This window comes from Sciurus vulgaris (genome assembly GCF_902686455.1).
Source record: "Sciurus vulgaris genome assembly, chromosome: 11".
Classification (NCBI taxonomy): domain Eukaryota; kingdom Metazoa; phylum Chordata; class Mammalia; order Rodentia; family Sciuridae; genus Sciurus; species Sciurus vulgaris.
In genome coordinates this window covers 53,740,248-53,760,281 of record NC_136472.1, presented here as the reverse complement: position 1 = coordinate 53,760,281, position 20,034 = coordinate 53,740,248, and the positions used below count along the sequence as shown (strand labels likewise).

Sequence of the window (20,034 nt, the reverse complement as noted above, 5' to 3'; positions counted from 1 at the left end):
ATCCAGAGAAACTCACACATGAAAATATTAGATACCAGACAGAAGGTTGAATGCCTTAGATACCAGATAGCAGGTTGTACATTCTTTTGTATCGTCTTCATATTTTATTCTAGGGATCCATGATAATACCTGTTCAGAATGCTCAAAAGCAATGAGCGTGCCCAGAGGAGGACATGCACGGCACCTGAAGTGTGTTTTGAGTGTCAGAAGTAGTTCCAGCTAGGCTACAGCGTGGAGAGTTAGTGCTAAGTACTAATGGCTCTGAGAATGCTGTGGTGGGCAATGTACAGAAATATGATACATGTCAAAACCATGAAGGAAGAAGATAGTGTTGGGATGGAAAATGTCATGTATAGTGGCAGGAAATCTATAACGTTGTAACCTGTGAAGAAGAAGTAGACACCGGTTAAGATGAGAATGTAGATATAGAGTATTGTTTCTGTGCATGCGGAAGCCCAGGAGCCACAGCACAACCTCATTGCCTGCGAGAACAACCTTGGCAGACATGAGGATCACCACATTCTGGATCAGATTCTACTTGGTCCAAGTTGCAGTGATGATACTGGTCTTTCCATTTCCTGGTGTGAATTCCATCCCTCAGGCTGAAATGTTTGGGTTAATGCTGAGGAACCCACGAATGAAGCAGACACAGAAAGATTGAGGATATAGTGTTTCTGTGCATTGGAAAACCCAGGGGCCACAGCACAACCATGTTGCCAGACAAACCAACCTGGGTAGATATGAGGATCACCACTTCCTGGATCATATTCTTCTCATTAAAAGTTGCAGTGATGATCCTGTCCTTTCCATTTGTTTGTGTGAGTTCCATCCCTCAGGCTGAGATTTTCAGGTTGATGCTGAGAAACCCTCCCTGTTGCTCCTGGGGACACAAACCAGACATGAGCACCTGCTGCATGATTACTATTCTCAGGACCACCCTGCTACATTTGATTTACTATAAGGCTGTTACAAGGTAGGAAAGAGAGGTTTGCAGAGGTTAAGTAATCTATCAAAGGTCAGACAGTCCTGGAATCTGGATACAAACCCATTTCTGGCCCTCACTAAAGCCTGTACTCTGCACTGCAGAGAAGATGCTCTATTACATGTGAAATTCTATTCCCCAAATTCCCCACTCAACATGCTTGAGTGAGGGGTCCAAACACCACTCAGTAGGAGTTGTATTCAGAAATTTTCTCTCAGGTGCAAGAATTCAGGAAGACATAGAAGTGGTCATGACACCACCATGACTAAAAGACGTTTCATCCTGGGAACAGAAGAAGACCTTGTTTTAGGGCTCAGGAGGGAATGTGGGTTCTTGCTAGGATAGGTGTGAGGATGGCTTGACCTGGTGAAGTAGGAGTGACTCAAAGTGTGAGTCTCAGTGAGGATAGAAGCAGTGTTTGTATTGACAGCATCTAGTTCTATGTACAGCATCTTATGTATTCATATTCATTCATTGAATGCATGAATGAATGAGGATTCTAACCACAGTGAAGATTTTGATTTAATGAAAATGCAGTAAAAGATATTAGAAAATATAAGTTAGATGAAAGAAACTTCATATTGTCAGTCTTTTGTGGAAATTTCTTAGTGTGTTTAGCACACCTATGTGTGCTCAAAGAAATTAAACTGACCACTGGATGCATTTAAAGTGAGGCTTTGAAATTCCTCATGGAATATTTTGTTGAGAACATTCTGTAGTGCAGGCTTTCTATTTGTAAATTCTTTTAACTTTTGTTTATCATGGAAGGATTTTATTTCATCTTCAAATCTGAAGGTTAGTTTTGCTGGGTATAGGATTCTTGGTTGGCAACCATGTTCTTTCAGAGCTTGAAATATGTTGGTCCAGGCCCTTCTAGCTTTTAGAGTCTGGGTTGAGAAGTCAGCTGCTATCCGTATTGGTCTCCCCCTATATGTAATCTGATGCTTTTCTCTCGCGGCCTTCAAAATCCTATCTTTATTTTGAATGTTAGGCATTTTCATTATAATGTGCCTTGGTGTGGATCTGTTGTGATTCTGTGCATTTGGTGTTCTGTAAGCCTCTTGTGTTTGATTTTCCATTTCATTCTTCAGGTTTGGGAAATTTTCTGATATTATTTCATTGACTAGGTTGTTCATTCCTTTCGTTTGTATCTCTGTGCCTTCCTCAATCCCAATAATTCTTCAATTTGGTGTTTTCATGATGTCCCATAGTTCTTGGAGATTCTGTTCATGGTTTCTTACCATCTTCTCTGTTTGGGTGACTTTATTTTCAAGATTAAATATTTTGTCTTCATTGTCTGCAGTTCTGTCTTCCAAGTGGTCTAGTCTGTTGGTCATGCTTTCCATTGAGTTTTTTATTTGGTTTATTGTCTTCTTCATTTCAAGGATTTCCACTTTTTTTTTTTTGAGACTCTCTATCCATTTGTTGAAATGATCTTTTGCTTCCTGCAGGTGCTCTTTCAGCTTACTGGTATTATCATTCATTGACTGCATTTGCTCTCTTATCTCATCCTTTGCTTCACGAATCATCTTAATCATGTATAATCTGAAGTCCTTTTCTGACATTTCTTCTAACATACTGTCATTGGATTCTATTACTATAGAATCTAGATTTGTTTGGATCATTTTCTTCCCTTGTTTTTTCATGTTGTTCATGTATCTTCCCCTCTAGCAGTGCAGATCTGGGGTATTGCAGATTTCCCCCTATAGGCTTATAGTGGCCCTATAGGTTTCCAAAACTTTTTCTTTAAGGGGAGATCAATATTAGCAGTACCCAAATCAGACACTATGCAATCCTAGACCAAATAGCCCCTATGGAGACAATAACAAAATTGCCATAATAAGCAAAATGAGTTCAAATGTTATCTTCGGTAAAACAAACAGGTTTGCAATAAGGTCTGCAGTTTCTAATGGAGTACAAAGAGGATGCAGAGGGATGTAGAATATGGCTGTTAATGGGATAAGAAAAGAATATACAGAAGTTCTAGAAAATAGAAAGGGTGAGAGTGTAATCAAAAGAAATCAGATGTTAGCAAAAAAGGGAGAAAGAGACTCTGAGGGAACAGGTAAACAAAAGGAAAAGAAAGCAAGAAAAGTAAAGAAATAAAAACTTAAATTCTTTAAAAAGGAGAAAAAGAAAATCTATTGTATAACAGTCATATACTAATGAAACCTCCCAGTGTTCAGTAGCCTGATGCATGAGAGGTACCTGACAATGAGCTTCAAGCCTCCAGCAGGCATCGCAGGATGGGATTTGCCCCACCCAAAGATCGGGGCTATGGCTTCCAGGATTATCCAAGATGGCCGCTCTGGTTTCGAAAAGTGTTGGCAAATGGGTAACTGCTGCTCAGGGGTGGATGTGGTCAGCTGGAGGTCCTGGAGATGGAATGCAGTTGGTCCGGCAGGGGTCCTGGAGGTCTGGTGTGTTTGGTGTAGTTGTGGGATCCTGGAGGCCGGGTGCAATCAGTCGGTCTGGGTTCCCGGTGATAGGGCGCAGTCAGTTGGTCTGGGGATCCTGGTGGCAGGGAGCAGTCAGTTGATGTGAGGGCCCCAGAGGCAGGGAGCAATCGGTCTGGCTGAGGGATCCTGGAGACGGGGCTCAGTCAGTCCGGCCAGGGTCCTCTCCTTCCCAGTTTTAATAATCCTCAATTATTTCAGATTGATTTATCTGTTTCCACATTTAGATCTTTTGGATACTCAATGTAGAATCATTTTGAAAAGCAAATAAGTCAGTGAAATCGGGTTCATAATAGCTCATATCTGGATGCAATGCTGAACTGTCACCTTATTCCTTAAATTTATGTAACAATTGCCATTCTTTATAGGAAAGCATATTTCAAAAGTATGAATGTAGGAGATCTTATGGGGGGATGGATCAGAAGGGAGAAGGCTCTGGTAATTCCCATCCTGAAACCCAATAGTCAGTGATGCCTGTATTTTGTTTCAAGAAAAATATTCTGAATATTGGTCTGATCTTTTCTTTCCTTGATGTGTCTTTTTCTCGTATTGTTATCAGTGTGATATTAGCCTCATAGAGTGAGTTTGGAAGAATTCCCTCCTTTTCTATTTAATGAAATAGTTTGAGGAGTACGGGTACTAGTTCTTTGAAGGTCTTGAAAAACTTGGCTGAGAATCCTTCTGGTTCTGGACTTTTCTTGGTTGGTAGGCTTTTGATAGTATCTTGTATTTCATTGCTTGAAATGGATCTGTTAAGTTGTGTATGTCCTCCTGATTCAGTTTGGGTAGATAATATTTCTCTAGAAACTTTTTGATGTCTTTGAGATTTTCTATTTTATCAAAATATATATTTTCAAAATCATTTCTAATTTTATATTTCAATAGTGTCTTTTGTGATATTTCCTTTTTCATCACGAGTTTTACAGCTTTTCTCTCTCCTTCTCTTTGTTAGTGTGACTAAGGGTTTATCAATTATATATATTATATATATATTATATATATATATAATATATATATATATATATTTAACGAACCAACTTTTCATTTTGTCAATTTTTTGAATTGTTTCTTTTGTTTCAGTTTCATTGATTTCAGCTCTGATTTTAATTATTTCCTGTCTTCTACTCCTTTTGGTGTTGATTTGTTCTTTTCTTCTAGGGCTTTAAGATGTAATTTAGGTCATGTATTTGTTGACACTTTGTTATTTTAATGAATATGATCAATGCAATGAATTTTCCTCCAAGCATTGCCTTCAGAGTGTCCCAGAGATTTTGATATGTTGTATTGGTGCTCTCATTTACCTCTAGAGAATGTTTTTGTCTCCTTTCTGAAGTCTTCTGCTATCCATTCATACTTAATAGCATATTTTTTAGTCTCCAGGTGTTGGAGTAGCATTTATTTTTATTTTATTGATTTCTAATTTTATTCCATTATGATCTGATAGAATGCAGGGTACTATCTCTATTTTTTGTATTTGATGAGAGTTGCTTTGTGGCAATAACACATGGTCTATTTTAGAGTAAGATTCATGTTCTGCTGAGAAAAAAGTATTCTTGCTCATTAGTGGATGAAATATTCTACATGTCTGTTAAGTATAAATCATTGATTGTATTATTGAGTTCTATAATTTCTTTGTTTTTGTTTGGAAGATGTATACAGTGATGAGAGAGGTGTGTTAAAGACACTGAGTATTATTGTGTTTTATTTTATTTGATTGTTGAAATTGAGATGGTTTTGATTGATATGTAGATCCAGTTCCTTGGCCCATTTATTGATTGGATTTTTGTTGTAAAGTTTTGTTAAGTTCTTTATAAATTTTGGAGATAAGTGCTCTATCTGAAGTGCATGTGGAAAAGATTTTCTCCCACTCTATAGGCTCTCTCTTCACATTCTTGATTGTATCCTTTGCTGAGAAAAAGCTTTTTAGTTGGAGTCCATCCCATTTATTGATTCTTGCTTTGATTTCTTGTACTTTGGGAGTCTTGTTGAGAAAGTCTGATCCTAAGCCAACATGATGAAGATTTGGGCCTGCTTTGTCTTCTATTAGGTGCAGGGTCTCTGGTCTAATTCCTATGTTCTTGATCCATTTTGAGTTGAGTTTTGTGCAGGGTGAGAGATAGAGGTCTCATTTCATTTTATTTCATATGGATTTCCAGTTTTCCCAGCACCATTTATTGAACAGGCTGTCTTTTCTCCAAGGTATGTTTTTGGCTGCTTTATCTAGTATGAGGTGACTGTATTTATGTGGTTTTGTCTCTTTGTCTTCTATTCTGTACCATTGGTCTGCCTGTCTATTTTGGCACCAATACCATGCTGTTTTTGTTACTATTGCTCTGTAGTATAGTTTAATGTCTGATATTGTGATACCTCCTGTTTCACTTTTTCTACTCAGGATTGTTTTGGCTATTCGAGGTCTCTTGTTCTTCCAGATGAAGTTCAAAATTTCTTTCTCTATTTCTATGAGAAATGTCATTGGGATTTTAATTGGAATTGCATTGAAACTGTATATAGCCTTTGGTAGAATGGCCATTTTGACAATGTTAATTCTGCCTATCCAACAACATGGGAGATCTTTCCATCTTTGAAGGTTTTCTTCAATTTCTTTCTTTAATGTTCTGTAGTTTTCATTGCAGAGGTCTTTTACCTCTTTTGTTAGATTAATTCCCAACTAATTTTTTTGAGGCTATTGTGAATGGAATGATTTTCCTAATTTCCCTTTCAGAGGATTCATCACTTATGAATAGAAATGCATTAAATTTACATGTATTGATTTTATATTCTGCTACTTTGCTGAATTCATTTATTAGTTCTAGAAGTTTTCTAGTGGAGTTTTTTGAATCTTCTAAATATAGGGTCATGTCATCAGCAAATAGTGATAGCTTAAGTTCTTCAACCCTTCTCAATTTTAAGAATCAAATAGACCAAAACACATTAATAGTGGGGTACTTTAACACACTGCTATCACCAATGGATAGAACCTCCAAACAAAAACCGAACAAAGAAACTATAGAACTAAATAATACAATCAATGATATAGACTTAATGGATATTTACAGAGTATTTCATCCATCCATCATTGAGTGAATATACTTCTTCTCAGCAGCTCATGGATCCTTCTCTGAAATAGACAATATGCTGTGCCACAAAGAAACCATTAGTAAATACAAAAAAATAGAGATCCTACCCTGTATCCTATCAGACCATAATGGAATGCAATTAGAAATGAATGATAAAATAACAAGCAAAAACTACTCATACACCTGGAGACTAAATAATATGCTATTGAATAATGCAATGATAACAGAAGACATCAGGGAAGAAATTAAAAAATTCTTAGAGGTAAATGAGAACAATGACACAACATAACAAAATCTCTGGGACACTCTGAAAGCAGTACTAAGAGGAAAGTTCATTGCATTGAGCTCATACTTAAAAAAAATAGAAAGTCGACAACTAAATGACCTAACATTACACCTCAATGCCCTAGAAAAAGAAGAACAGATCAACACAAAAAGATAGTAGAAGACAGGAAATAATTAAAATCAGAGCTGAAATAAATGAAATTGAAACAAGAGAAACAATTTAAAAAATAGACAAAACAAAAAGTTGGTTCTTTGAAAATGTAAACAAAATGGATAAACCCCTAGCCACACTAATGAAGAGAAGGAGAGAAGAAACTCAATTTACTAGAATTTTTGATGAAAAAGGAAAGATCATGATAGACACCATGAAATACATAACATAATTAGAAGCTATTTTGAAAATCTATACTCCAACAAAAGAGAAAATATCGAGGACATTGACAAAGTTTTAGAGACATATGATCCTCCCAAACTGAATCAGGAAGATGTACACAATCTAACCAGATCAATTTCAAGCTATGAAATAGAAGAAGCCATCAAAAGCCTACCAAGCAAGAAAAGTTCAGGACCAGATGGATTCTCAGTCGAATTCTACAAGACCTTTAAAGAAGAACTGATACCAATATTCCTCAAAGTATTCCAGGAAACAGAAAAGGAGGGAGCCCTTCCAAAGTCATTCAATGAGACTGATATCACTCTGATACCAAAATGACAAAGACACATCAAGGAAAGAAAATTTTATACCAATATCCCTGATGAACATAGACACAAAAATCCTTAACAAAACTTTGTATGCAAATTGCATACAAAAGCATATTAAGAAGATAGTGCACCATGATCATGTGGGGTTTATCCCAGGGATGCAAGGTTGGTTCACCATCAGGAAATCAATAAATGTAATTCATAACATCAAGAGACTTAAATTTAAGAGTCACATGATTATTTCAATAGATGGTGAGAAAGCATTTGATAAAATAGAGCACCCCTTCATGCTCAAAACACTAGAAAAACGGCATAGTAGGACCCTACATCAACATTGTAAAGGCTATCTGTGCTAAGCCCACGGCCAATATCATTCTTTATGGAGAAAAACTGAAAGCATTTCCTCTAAAAACTGGAACAAGATGGGGATGCGCTCTTTCACCACTTCTATTCAACACCTTCCTTGAAACACTTGCCAGAGCAATTAGACAGATCAAAGAAATTAAAGGGATAAAAATAGGAAAAAAAGGTCATGGTTTTAACTGCTAAAACCCAAGGCAACTAGTCATTATGGCATGGACAAATGTTACAAGAACACTTTACATAAACTTAATTTCCTGTATTGTTCTTATGCAGGTAGACTCTACTTTCAAACCACAGAGAACTCTACATTTACTGTACCAGAACTCACTGATTCAGAACCAGGCTTTCTATCTGCATCAATGTCCCAACAGATAACAAGACTAATTGCTCATAGCATAGACAGAGGTAAGAGATCATTATTTTCTATAACTTCATGTAGAAAGTAGTAAAAAATAAGAGGTTTATAACTTTGTGTGAGTATTATTTTTCCATTGGAATAAATATGTCAAAGAAAAGCATCAGTGAAAAGATTTAGATGAAGATATCATGAGACAGTTATTGAAAATATAAAAAGTGGATTGAGTTGTTCTTAAGATTGGTTTCCATAAGAGAAAGAAGAAAACCTAGGTTAACATAAACCCATTGGAAGGCATGGAAATATTTCAAGGGCACAAGGCTGAGAGAAGAGCAGACAACTGTCAGTGTGGCTGGGCACTGTTGCCTCTTGAAGGCACATCTGATGGACCAGAGCAAAGGCTCTTCACCCCTGCTCCACTCTGCTGCCTGACATCTCCAGGGTTCCCTGAGGAAGGCTGCCTCCACATTCCTCCTTCTCAGGAGTGTCCTGCAGAGCCCACTCAAGTACCAGCTTGAGGTTCCATGCCTGCAACTGCTGCCTAAAGGAGCCAAAGAAGAAGTAAATGATGGGGTTGGCACAGCTGTTAACAGAGGATAAGACAAGTGAAGACAGAAAAAGGAAACTGTTTGTGATAATATATTTCTGAATTCTGATTAACAAGAACAAACAGACCCTGAAGGGCATACCACAAAAGAAGACCAAAGCCATGAGCAACATGGTAACACACAGCCTGGTCAGAGGCTTCTGCTTGGACCCAGCAGGGCCAGGCTGGACCCTAAGAGAACCATAAATAAAAAAGCCAGCCATGCAATTAGGGTAAAATGAAATCCTTTAGAATGAACTTTGTTTTTTTTTTTTTTTTTTTGAGATAAAAAAGAAAATGACCCTGTCAAGGGTATTGAGAGACAGGTACAAGGCCCAAAGCAGGGCACCCATGATAACTGATGTGTGTCTTGGGCTATGGCAGTGGTACCAAATGGGCCACAGGACTGACAGGCAGCGCTCAGTGCTAATAGGCCTGCAATGTAGAAAATAAATACCCCCATTTGTATGATGCTATAGGAAACAATGTGAATATTCAAGATGTTTTTGATGAATTCTATCAGGTAAGTAGTAATATAGAGGCAGAGAAGGAGCAAGTCAGCAGCAGCCAGGTTTAGGATGTAGATGTAAAAGGCATTTCTGTGCATGCAGCAACCCAAGAACCAGAGCACAGATGCATTTCCTGCCAGCCCAAACAGGGAAATGATTCTACACTAGTAGAATCAGTTCATTCATGTCACCAATTGGAGGAAGGTCCTCATAACTTCCATTGGTTGGCATGGCATCTGTCCTCCAGGCTGAGATGGTTGGTCCCAGGCTCCTCATCTCTTCAGTGGGGCCCCTGGGAACAAAGAACACTTGAGCACTAGGAGCAACAGCTCAGCTGATCAGGATCACCCTGCTATGTGGAGATTACTATATCCATTTCAAAGACTAGGGAAACATAGGTGAAGTATAGGGGATTCCTGAAGTATGAAATCAAAATCAGTAGTCATTTTCTGAACACCCTGAGCTCTCTGACCTGAACGTAAATGACAAAGAAATACGCTATAATCTGAACACTCCCACTCAGAGGGGACCAGTAGTTGTCTATCCTGGGACAGTTTTTTTCTCAGGTACAGAAATTGAGGCAGACCAAGAGGTGATTACAATATCCCCATCACAACGAGGGCTTCATTTAAGGAGGCAAAAGGAGACCTGGCTTTATGGCCATGAGGGTAATGTGAGATTTGCTAAAGCAGGACTGAGAATGACTTGGCATAGAAATAGCTCAGTGTGTCAGTCATTGAAGACAAGTTTACTTTTTAATCCCAGTGCTGAGCTCTATGTGTGGCCCACATGCCCTCAGTATCTATATAATGAATGAATATATGAACTTGAATCCTTACAGTGCTAGGTGATGTGGGCTAAGTGGAAAACAAAATGAAAATACAGTGAAAGACCTTAACACACACATAATGAGATGAAGAAAATGCCATTCACTATAATCCTTAATGTGAGCAGTCCTGGGTGTATTTAGAATTACTTATGTGTGACCAAATAGCTGCCGTTGACTACTCATGTGCCTTTGCAATGTGGATTCAAGATGGCTTCATGTAGCACCTATAGGCATTTGGTGAACAGCGTGGAGGTCAGATTTGTGTCTCAGTTGAAATGCTTCGCAGAACAGAACAGGAGGGTGTTAACGAGGGTGGAGTACGAGTGCCCCTGAAAAGAGGTACTTGTAAAAGGAGCCTTTCTACAGAGAACTATGTGGTGTATACAATATTAACCTGCCCCATTCCCTCTGAGGTCATCCTTAGTGGCATTTTTCTTCTCGATGAATGTTTTTGTGTGAGAAGAGTACATGCAGTGAAATTGATAAGAGGACATGGCTTGAGGCACAAAGAGTTGTTCAAGCAGATTTTAAAAAGGTAAAGGGACCAACTCTTAACATAACAATTAAAAGGAATTAATTTCAATGTTACCACATAGTTTCACTTTGGTTCTTCCCCAAATCCTATGAGGTAAGAATTTCTATCTGTGCAATTTTTACAGAGGATAGAATTGGAGCACAAGCAGGATTACTTGATAACCCCTGTTGTCAAACAGTATGCATTTCAACATCCCAGATTCTACCTTTGTACCAGCACTTACAACCACTCTGTGTTGATCATATATGGATGACAAAGGTACAGAGTAGTAAATCCCAAGTTATATCTCAGATGGCAAATTGTAAATAAAATAAAATCTAGGATGAGCAAAGTTCAGAAACAGAGAGGATGAGAAACCAATCAAATAAGGCACAAAATGGATATAGGTAGAAATGAGGAGCAGATATGAGAATCCAGGAGCCCTTTGCTGTCTCATAAAGGCATCTATGACCTCAGAATCTAGAGGACACATAGGGCTTAGGAGGCCTCCAAGGGATAGAGGGCACATTCTCCTCTGGGCCTGCAGAGAGGCATCTGAAGTGAAGGCATCCATCAAAAGTTTTCTTAAATAGCCCAGTTCCCTCAACATTTGTTGATTTGCACAGGAAACAGGAGGAAAAATGGAAATGCTGGTGTCCTGAATGAATGCAGTTTCCACATTTCTCTTTAGGGTGTGACGCATTTGGCATCAAACATGAAGCTCTATGAAGACCTTCCATTTTCAAGGCATGTCTTGTGTGCTTTATTCACTACTCAACCCGAATACTTAGCATGTGTTCTTTTTTTAAATTTATTTTTATTGTAAACAAATGGGATACATATTGTTTCTGTTTGTATATAGAGTAACAGCATACCATTTGCATATTCATAAATTTACATAGAGTAATGATGTTTGAATCATTCCATTATTTTTCTCCTTCCCCCCACCCCTCCCACCTGTCTTTTCCCTCTATACAGTCCCTCCTTCCTCCATTCTTGTCCCACTCCCACCCCCCATTAAGTGTCATCATCTGCTTATCAGTGAGATCATTCCTCTTTTGGATTTTTGAGATTGGGTTATCTCACTTAACATGATATTCTCCAATTTCATCCATTTGCCTGCAAATGCCCTAATTTTATTATTCTTTATAGCTGAGTAATAATCCATTGTATATATATACCACAGTTTCTTTATCCATTCATCAATTGAAGGTCATCTAGGTTGGTTCCATAGTCTGGCTATTGTGAATTGAGCCTCTATGAACATTGATGTGGCTGTATCTCTGTAGTGTGCTGATTTTAAGTCCTTTGGGTATAGGCCAAGGAGTGGGATAACTGGGTCAAATGGAGGGTGCATTCCAAGTTTTCTAAGGAATCACCGCTTTCCAGAGTGGCTGCACTAATTTGCAGTCCCACCAGCAATGTATGAGTGTACCTTTTCCCCCACATCCTCTCCAACACCTATTGTTGCTTGTGTTCTTGATAATCGCCATTCTAATTGGGGTGAGATGGAATCAGTGTAGTTTTGATTTGCTTTTCTCTTATTACTAAAGATGTTGAACATTTTTTTCATATATCTGTTGATTGCTTGTACATCTTCTTCTGTGAAGTGTCTGTTCATTTCCTTAGCCCATTTGTTGATTGGGTTATTTGTATTCTTAGTGTAGAGTTTTTTGAGTTCTTTATGTATTCTGGAAATTAGCGCTCCATCTGAAGTATGAGAGGCAAAGATATTCTCCCACTCTGTAGGCTCTCTCTTCCCATTGCTAATAGTTTCCTTTGCTGAGAGAAAGCTATTTAGTTTGAATCTATCCCAGTTATTGATTCTTGTTTTTATTTCTTGTGCTATGGGAGTCCTGTTAAGGAAGTCTGATCCTAAGCCAACAAGTTGAAGATTTGGACCTATTTTTTCTTCTATAACATGCAGGGTCTCTGGTCTGATTCCGAGGTCCTTGATCCATTTTGAGTTGAGTTTTGTGCAGGGTGAGAGATAGGGGTTTAATTTCATTCTGTTGCATATGGATTTCCAGTTTTCCCAGCACCATTTGTTGAAGAGGCTATCTTTTCTCCATTGCATATTTTTGGCACCTTTGTCTAGTATGAGAAAATTGTATTTATTTGGGTTTGTGTCCGTGTCCTCTATTCTGTACCATTGATCTACATGTCTATTTTGGTGCCAATACCATGCTGCTTTTGTTACTATTGCTTTGTAGTATAGTTGAAGATCTGGTATTGCAATACCCCCTGTTTCATTCTTCCTGCTAAGGATTGCTTTAGCTATTCTGGGTTTCTTATTCTTCCAGATGAATTTCATGATTGCTTGCTCTATTTCTGTGAGGTACGTCATTGGGATTTTAATTGGAATTGCATTGAATCTGTATAACACTTTTGGTAGTATGGCCATTTTGACAATATTAATTCTGCCTATCTAAGAACTTGGGAGATCTTTCCATCTTCTAAGGTCTTCCTTAATTTCTTTCTTCAGTGTTTTGTAGTTTTCATTGTAGAGATCTTTTACCTCTTTGGTTAGATTGATTCCCAAGTATTTTATTTTTTTAAGGCTATTGCAAATGGAGTTGTTTTCCTCATTTCCCTTTCAGCTGTTTCATCGCTTGCGTATAAAAATGCTGTAGATTTATGCGTGTTCATTTTATAGCCTGCTATTTTGCTGAATTCATTGATGAGGTCTAGAAGTTTTCTGGAGGAGGTTTTTGGATCCTCTAAATATAGAATCATGTCATCCGCAAATAGTGACAGCTTAAGTTCCTCTTTTCCTATTCATATCCCTTTAATTTCTTTAGTCTGCCTAATTGCTCTGGCTACAGTTTCTAGGACAATGTTGAATAGAAGTGGTGAAAGAGGACATCCCTGTCTTGTTCCCATTTTTAAAGGGAATGGTTTCAGTTTTTCTCCATTAAGAATGATGTTAGCCATGGGCTTAGCATAAATAGCCTTTACAATGTTCAGGTATGTTCCTACTATCCCTATTTTTTGTAGTGTTTTCAGCATGAAGGGGTGTTGTATATTGTCAAATGCTTTTTCTGCATCAATTGAAATAACCATATGATTCTTATCCTTAAGTCTATTGACATGATGGATTACGTTTATTGATTTACGGATGTTAAACCATCCTTGCATTCCAGGAATGAACCCCACTTGATCGTGGTGCACAATTTTCTTAATATGTTTTTGGATACGGTTTGCCAATATTTTGTTAAGGATCTTAGCATCTATATTCATCAAGGATATTGGTCTAAAATTTTCTTTCCTTGATGTGTCTTTTCCTGGTTTGGGTATGAGGGTGATATTAGCTTCATAGAATGAGTTTGGTAGGGTACCTTCCTTTTCTATTTCCTGGAATACTCTGAGAAGTATTGGAATGAGTTCTTCTTTGAAGGTCTTGTAGAACTCGGCTGAGAATCCATCTGGTCCTAGTCTTTTCTTGGATGGTAGATTTTTAATGGCTTCGTCTATTTCATTGCTTGATATTGATCTGTTTAAATCGTGTATGTCCTCTTGGTTCAGTTTAGGAGGAGCATATGTCTCTAGAAATTTGTCAATGTCTTCGGTACTTTCTATTTTGTTGGAATACAGATTTTCAAAGTAGCTTCTCATTATGTTCTGTATCTCAGTGGTGTCTGTTGTGATATTTCCTTTTGCATCATGTATTTTAGTAATTTGAGTCTTCTCTCTCCTTCTCTTTGTTAGTGTGGCTAAGGGTTTATCTATTTTGTTTACTTTCTCAAAGAACCAACTTTTTTTTATGTCAATTTTTTGAATAGTTTCTTTTGTTTCAATTTCATTGATTTCAGCTCTGATTTTAATTATTTCCTGTCTTCTACTACTTTTGCTGTTATTCTGTTCTTCTTTTTCTAGGGCTTTGAGCTGTAATGTTAGGTCATTTAATTGTTGACTTTTCATTCTTTTCTGGAATTTTCTCCAGGCAATGAATTTTCCTCTTAGTACCGCTTTCATAGTGTCCCAGAGATTTTGATAATTTGTATCATCATTCTCATTGACCTCTAAGAATTTTTTAATCTCCTCCCTGATGTTTTTTGTTATCCATGTTTCATTCAATAGCATATTATTTAGTCTCCAAGTGTTGGAGTAATTTCCTTTTCTTACTTTGTCATTGATTTCTACTCTCAGTCCATTATGAGGTGATAGAACACAAGGCAGTATCTCTATTTTTTTTGCATTTCCTAAGGGCTGCTTTGTGGCATAACATATGGTCTATTTTCAAGAAGGTTCCATGTGCTGCTGAGAAGAAAGTGTATCCGCTCGTTTTTGGATGGAATATTCTATATATGTCTATTAAGTCTAGGTTATTGATTGTGTTATTGAGTTCTATGGTTTCTTTGGTTGGATTTTGTTTGGAAGATCTATCTAGTGGTGCCAGCGGTGCGTTAAAGTCACCCAGAATTATTGTGTTGTGGTCTATGTGATTCTTGAAATTGAGAAATATTTGTTGGATATACAGGGATGCACCATTGTTTGGGGCATAAATATTTACTATCGTTATGTCTTCCTGATTTCTGGTTCCCTTAAGAAATGTCCTTCTTTATCCCTTCTGACTAACTTTGGCTTGAAGTCCACTTTATCTAATATATGGATGGAAACCCCCACTTTTTTACTGGGTCCATGTGCGTGGTAGATTTTTTCCCATCCTTTCACCTTTAGTCTGTAGATGTCTTTTTCTATGACGTGAGTCTCTTGCAGGCAGCATATTGTTGGGTCTTTCTTTGTAATCCATTCTGCCAGTCTATGTCTTTTGATTGATTAGTTTAGGCCATTAATGTTCAGGGTTATTATTGAGAAATGATTTGTATTCCCAGCCATTTGGCTTACTTATGGTTTTTAAGTTGGCTTGGTTTCTCCTTTGAGTGGTTTTTCTCTAAGGTAGTTCCTCCCTTTGCTGACCTCCATTGTTGTTTTTCATTTCCTCCTCATGGAATATTTTGTTTAGAACATTCTGTAGTGCAGGCTTTCTATTTGTAAATTCTTTTAACTTTTGTTTATCATGGAAGTATTTTATTTTATCTTCAAATCTGAAGGTTAGTTTTGCGGGGTATAGGATTCTTGGTTGGCAACCATGTTCTTTCAGAGCTTGAAATATGTTGTTCCAGGCCCTTCTAGCTTTTAGAGTCTGGGTTGAGAAGTCTGCTGCTACCTGTATTGCTCTCCCCCTATATGTAATCTGATGCTTTTCTCTCGCGGCCTTCAAAATCCTATCTTTATTTTGAATATTAGGCATTTTCATTATAATGTGCCTTGGTGTGGATCTGTTGTGATTCTGTGCATTTGGTGTTCTGTAAGCCTGTTGTATTTGATTTTCCATTTCATTCTTCAGGTTTGGGAAATTTTTTGATATTATTTCATTGACTAGGTTATTCATTCCTTTCATTTGTATCTCTGTGCCTTCCTCAATCCCAATAATTCTTCAATTTGGTGTTTTCATGATGTCCCATAGTTCTTGGAGATTCTGTTCATGATTTCTTACCATCTTCTCTGTTTGGGCAACTGTTTTCAAGATTAAATATTTTGTCTTCATTGTCCGCGGTTCTGTCTTTCAAGTGGTCTAGTCTGTTGGTCATGCTTTCCATTGAGTTTTTTATTTGGTTTATTGTCTCCTTCATTTCAAGGATTTCTGTTTGGTTTTTTTTTGAGAATCTCTATCTCTTTGTTGAAATGATCTTTTGCTTCCTGCAGGTGCTCTTTCAGCTTACTGGTATTATCATTCATTGACTGCATTTGCTCTCTTATCTCATCCTTTGCTTTGCGAATCATCTTAATCATGTATAATCTGAAGTCCTTTTCTGACATTTCTTCTAACATACTGTCATTGGATTCTATTAGTATAGAATCTAGATTTGTTTGGATCATTTTCTTCCCTTGTTTTTTCATGTTGTTCATGTATCTTCCCCTCTAGCAGTGCAGATCTGGGGTATTGCAGATTTCCCCCTATAGGCTTATAGCGTCCCTATATGTGTCCAAAACCCTTTCTTTAAGGGGAGATCAATATTAGCAGTACCCAAATCAGACACTATGCAATCCTAGACCAAATAGCCCCTATGGGGACAATAACATTATGTAAATAAGGGAGAAAGCGACTCTGAGGGAACAGGTAAACAGAATAAAAGAAAGCAAGAAACGTAAAGAAATAAAAACTTAAATATTTTTTTTAAAAAAGGAGAAAAAAGAAAATCTACTGTATAATAGTCATATACTAATGAAATCTCCCAGTGTTCAGTAGCCTGATGTATGAGAGGTACCTGACAATAAGCTCAAGCCTCCAGCAGGCATCTCAGGATGGGATTTGCCCCACCCGAAGGTCGGAGCTATGGCTTCCAGGATTATCCAAGATGGCTGCTCTGGCTTCCAAATGTGTTGGCAAATGGGGAGCTGCAGCTCAGGGGTGGATGTGGTCAGCTGGAGGTCCTGGAGACAGGATGCAGTTGGTCCAGCAGTGGTCTGGGTGTGTTTGGTGTAGTTGTGGGATCCAGGAGGCTGGGTGCAATCAGTTGGTCTGGGTTCCCGGTGATAGGGCACACTCAGTTGGTCTGGGGGTCCTGGCAGCAGGGAGCAGTCAGTTGATGTGAGGGCCCCAGAGGCAGGGAGTGCTGGGTTGGGCTGAGGGATCCTGGAGATGGGACTCAGTCAGTCCTGTCAGGGGTCCTACAGGGTCTGGCTTTTGTCTCAAAATGGCAGCAGCCACGTGTAATCAAACCTGCAGGTACTGTAACAGTGAACTTCCAGGCAGCAGCAGGCAGCTGGTTCTCCACTGGCAGTCTGCGGTCAATCTGCTGGCAGCTGTCGGAGGATCGGGAGGTGAACCTCGAGCGTTGGGTGATGGATAGGGGCAAGGCAGGCGATGGACAGGTGAGAGGCAGGCAAATGGTGGATGACAAACGCCTGACAGTGAGCAATCTGAGGCTGTGTTCTTAACAGATTACCTATTGTAATAACCTACCTAACACAAAAAGAGACTCAGTCTCACTCAAAGGAATTTTCCAAAATCGCATCTTCAAGAGCAGGTCCAACTCCAGCCTCTGGTCTCCTGGAGCCCTATCTGATGCTTTGCCTCTGTTCTCTTCCCCCTCTTATCTTATTTTGTTTTCAAAGCTTCCAAAACATCATCATAGGACCACAGAATGTGAGACATCATCAGCATCTGTTACGACTTCTCAATTACCCCCATAACACCAATTTTTTCTTCTGTCAAAGTGATTCTCTGAGTTTTAGGTCTCAATGATCCCATTTACCTTCCTGTCTTAATGATGATATCACCACGTGACTAGGCATTGACCAAAGGTAGGGAGCAGAGTGATGTAACCAACTCCTGGGTTATAGGACTAATAGAAGGAGTCTAGCCTGCATTTCCTTCTCTATTTTCTCAAGGCGTCCGTTCTGATATGTATGGAGCCATTTAGGACCACAGGATAATGGGACACACCCAGCATGGAGAGCAGCACTATCAAATTCCTTGAGCCTGATGCTCTGGAGCTTACCGCACAGGTCTAACACATATCCTGTTAAGGTCAGTAGTGCTTCAGTTTTAGCCACATTTTCACTCTTAAAAGGAAGGATGGTTTTGCCTTTTAAAATGAGCTTCCACTTTCAAATAATTTCTTATTAATGTAGGTGATTGTTTTATAAAATTAATGCAAGAGAAAATAATATGTAAATAGTAAAAAATATTTCATGGAGAAAAAAAGGCAAAGGGCTCAAATGGTATTAGATTGAGAAAACCCCAGAGAATAGGAAGGTAGAAGGAGCAGAGTGGGATATTTTCATGTGTCCTGACAGTTTTTATTATATCCTTTTTCTCTGCCTTGATAGAATCCCCAAACTGGTGTCTTCTTAGCACCCCACCAATGATTCATTTTTTTCTTGTTTCTGGGTGAACTGAGCTACCTGGAGATACAATCAGAACAGTAAAGGATAGGAGGAGAGGCATTTGAGTTTTCAATCTCCTTACTCCTGCTAGGCATTTTGGCAGTGGCTTTGTTCCTCCATAAGCCTGGTAATCTTCTAGAAATATAGCTACACCCATGGCTATGCTCTATCCCTGATAAGTGCTCCTTCCTTTGTCCCTTACAGACTAGGTATGGAAACAGAGCTATATCCTTGCTTTCCTTAGGTCACCTCACAATGCATTGCTATTATTCCCTTAATTCTGCACATCTCTGTAAATAATCCCTCCTCATGTATTCCTCAATTATTGCAATTTGAAATATCTATTTCTGTTATAACCTTAAGAAATATAAAATGAAAGTAGTTTCGAAGAGAAAGTGAAAGTAATGAAACCCATTTTATAGCATCTTAGCTCTAGTAAGCAATACCTCCATGTGACTTTACTTTTAAATGATTTTTTATAAAAGCAGAAATCTATTCATGACAGCAGATATAAATCGTTGGAAAAGGTGAGAATGAGCTAAATCAGAAGAATAAAGGATTTCATCAATGCTATTTTCAACTCTCAAATTAGGAGCTTCAAGAACCCAGTGTTCAGAAGTATGATTCTGTCTCCTGACTTTCCCTTAAAGAAGGGCCATGATCCCCTCCCTGTAGCCCCCTATGGTAGAAACACAGGGATGTGAACTGAGAGCAAACCCTCATACCTCACAGAAATTCTGACAGTTCTTACCTTTCATCCATTCATCATCATCCTGCACATCATCCTGTGCAGAAGTGGAGAGCTGAACTGTGCTGTTAGGAGAGAGTCTTTCTGAGATGGAGTGATGCCACAGTATAATTCTTTGTTCTCCAAGTGGAGAGATGCCTATGGAAGCTGCGTATAAAGCTGGTGACCAGTTGAGGCTTTTAAATTCTGAATGACCTCTATGATTTTCAGTCCATAGATTGGGAGCAAATTAGAGACCACAGTCATTTGAGGCCTCATTTTAATGGATGGTGTTTCTGGGCATCTATATCAGTCACTCCCATATTGGCCTCTCCCTTCCATCCCTTTCACTCCATCTACCTGTAAGTGGTTGCTTTTCTCTGTGCTTTGCCACCTATGATCCTACGTAACAATGTAAGCAAAGTGTGCTTTCATACTGAGTTTCATTACTAGATAACAAAGTATATCATTGGGTCATTAAAGGCTCATCATGTCCTGGCCCCATATGTTTTTATTTTTTATCTCATCAATAATGAATTTATTTCTATACATTTTTTTTTCCAATTGACAGAGAAAATGGATGGTAAACTATTCTCACTGACTTCTATTTTCTACTTTCTACTCTACCCATTCTTAGCTCTGATTAACAAACATATTTCCATTTTTAATGTGTCAGTATAAAAGGTTAATCAACTGACATCTCTTACAAAATGTGAAGTGTTCAGCACATAAAACATTCTTTTTTCCCTCCCT

The 20,034-nt window shown here is 38.3% G+C and overlaps 1 protein-coding gene across 1 annotated transcript in view; it reads right to left on the bottom strand.

The window, feature by feature from the left end:
• Positions 1-8,625: 8,625 nt before the first annotated feature.
• LOC306639835 (uncharacterized protein) overlaps positions 8,626-20,034 on the bottom strand; it is a gene marked incomplete at both ends in the record, with an annotated part of 38,447 nt that continues 27,038 nt past the window's right edge. Inside the window, 2 exons of the mRNA XM_079103541.1 lie at positions 8,626-8,865; positions 9,264-9,479. Of these exons, the coding sequence (XP_078959667.1) occupies positions 8,626-8,865; positions 9,264-9,479 (456 nt within the window). The remainder of the gene's footprint in view (positions 8,866-9,263; positions 9,480-20,034) is intronic.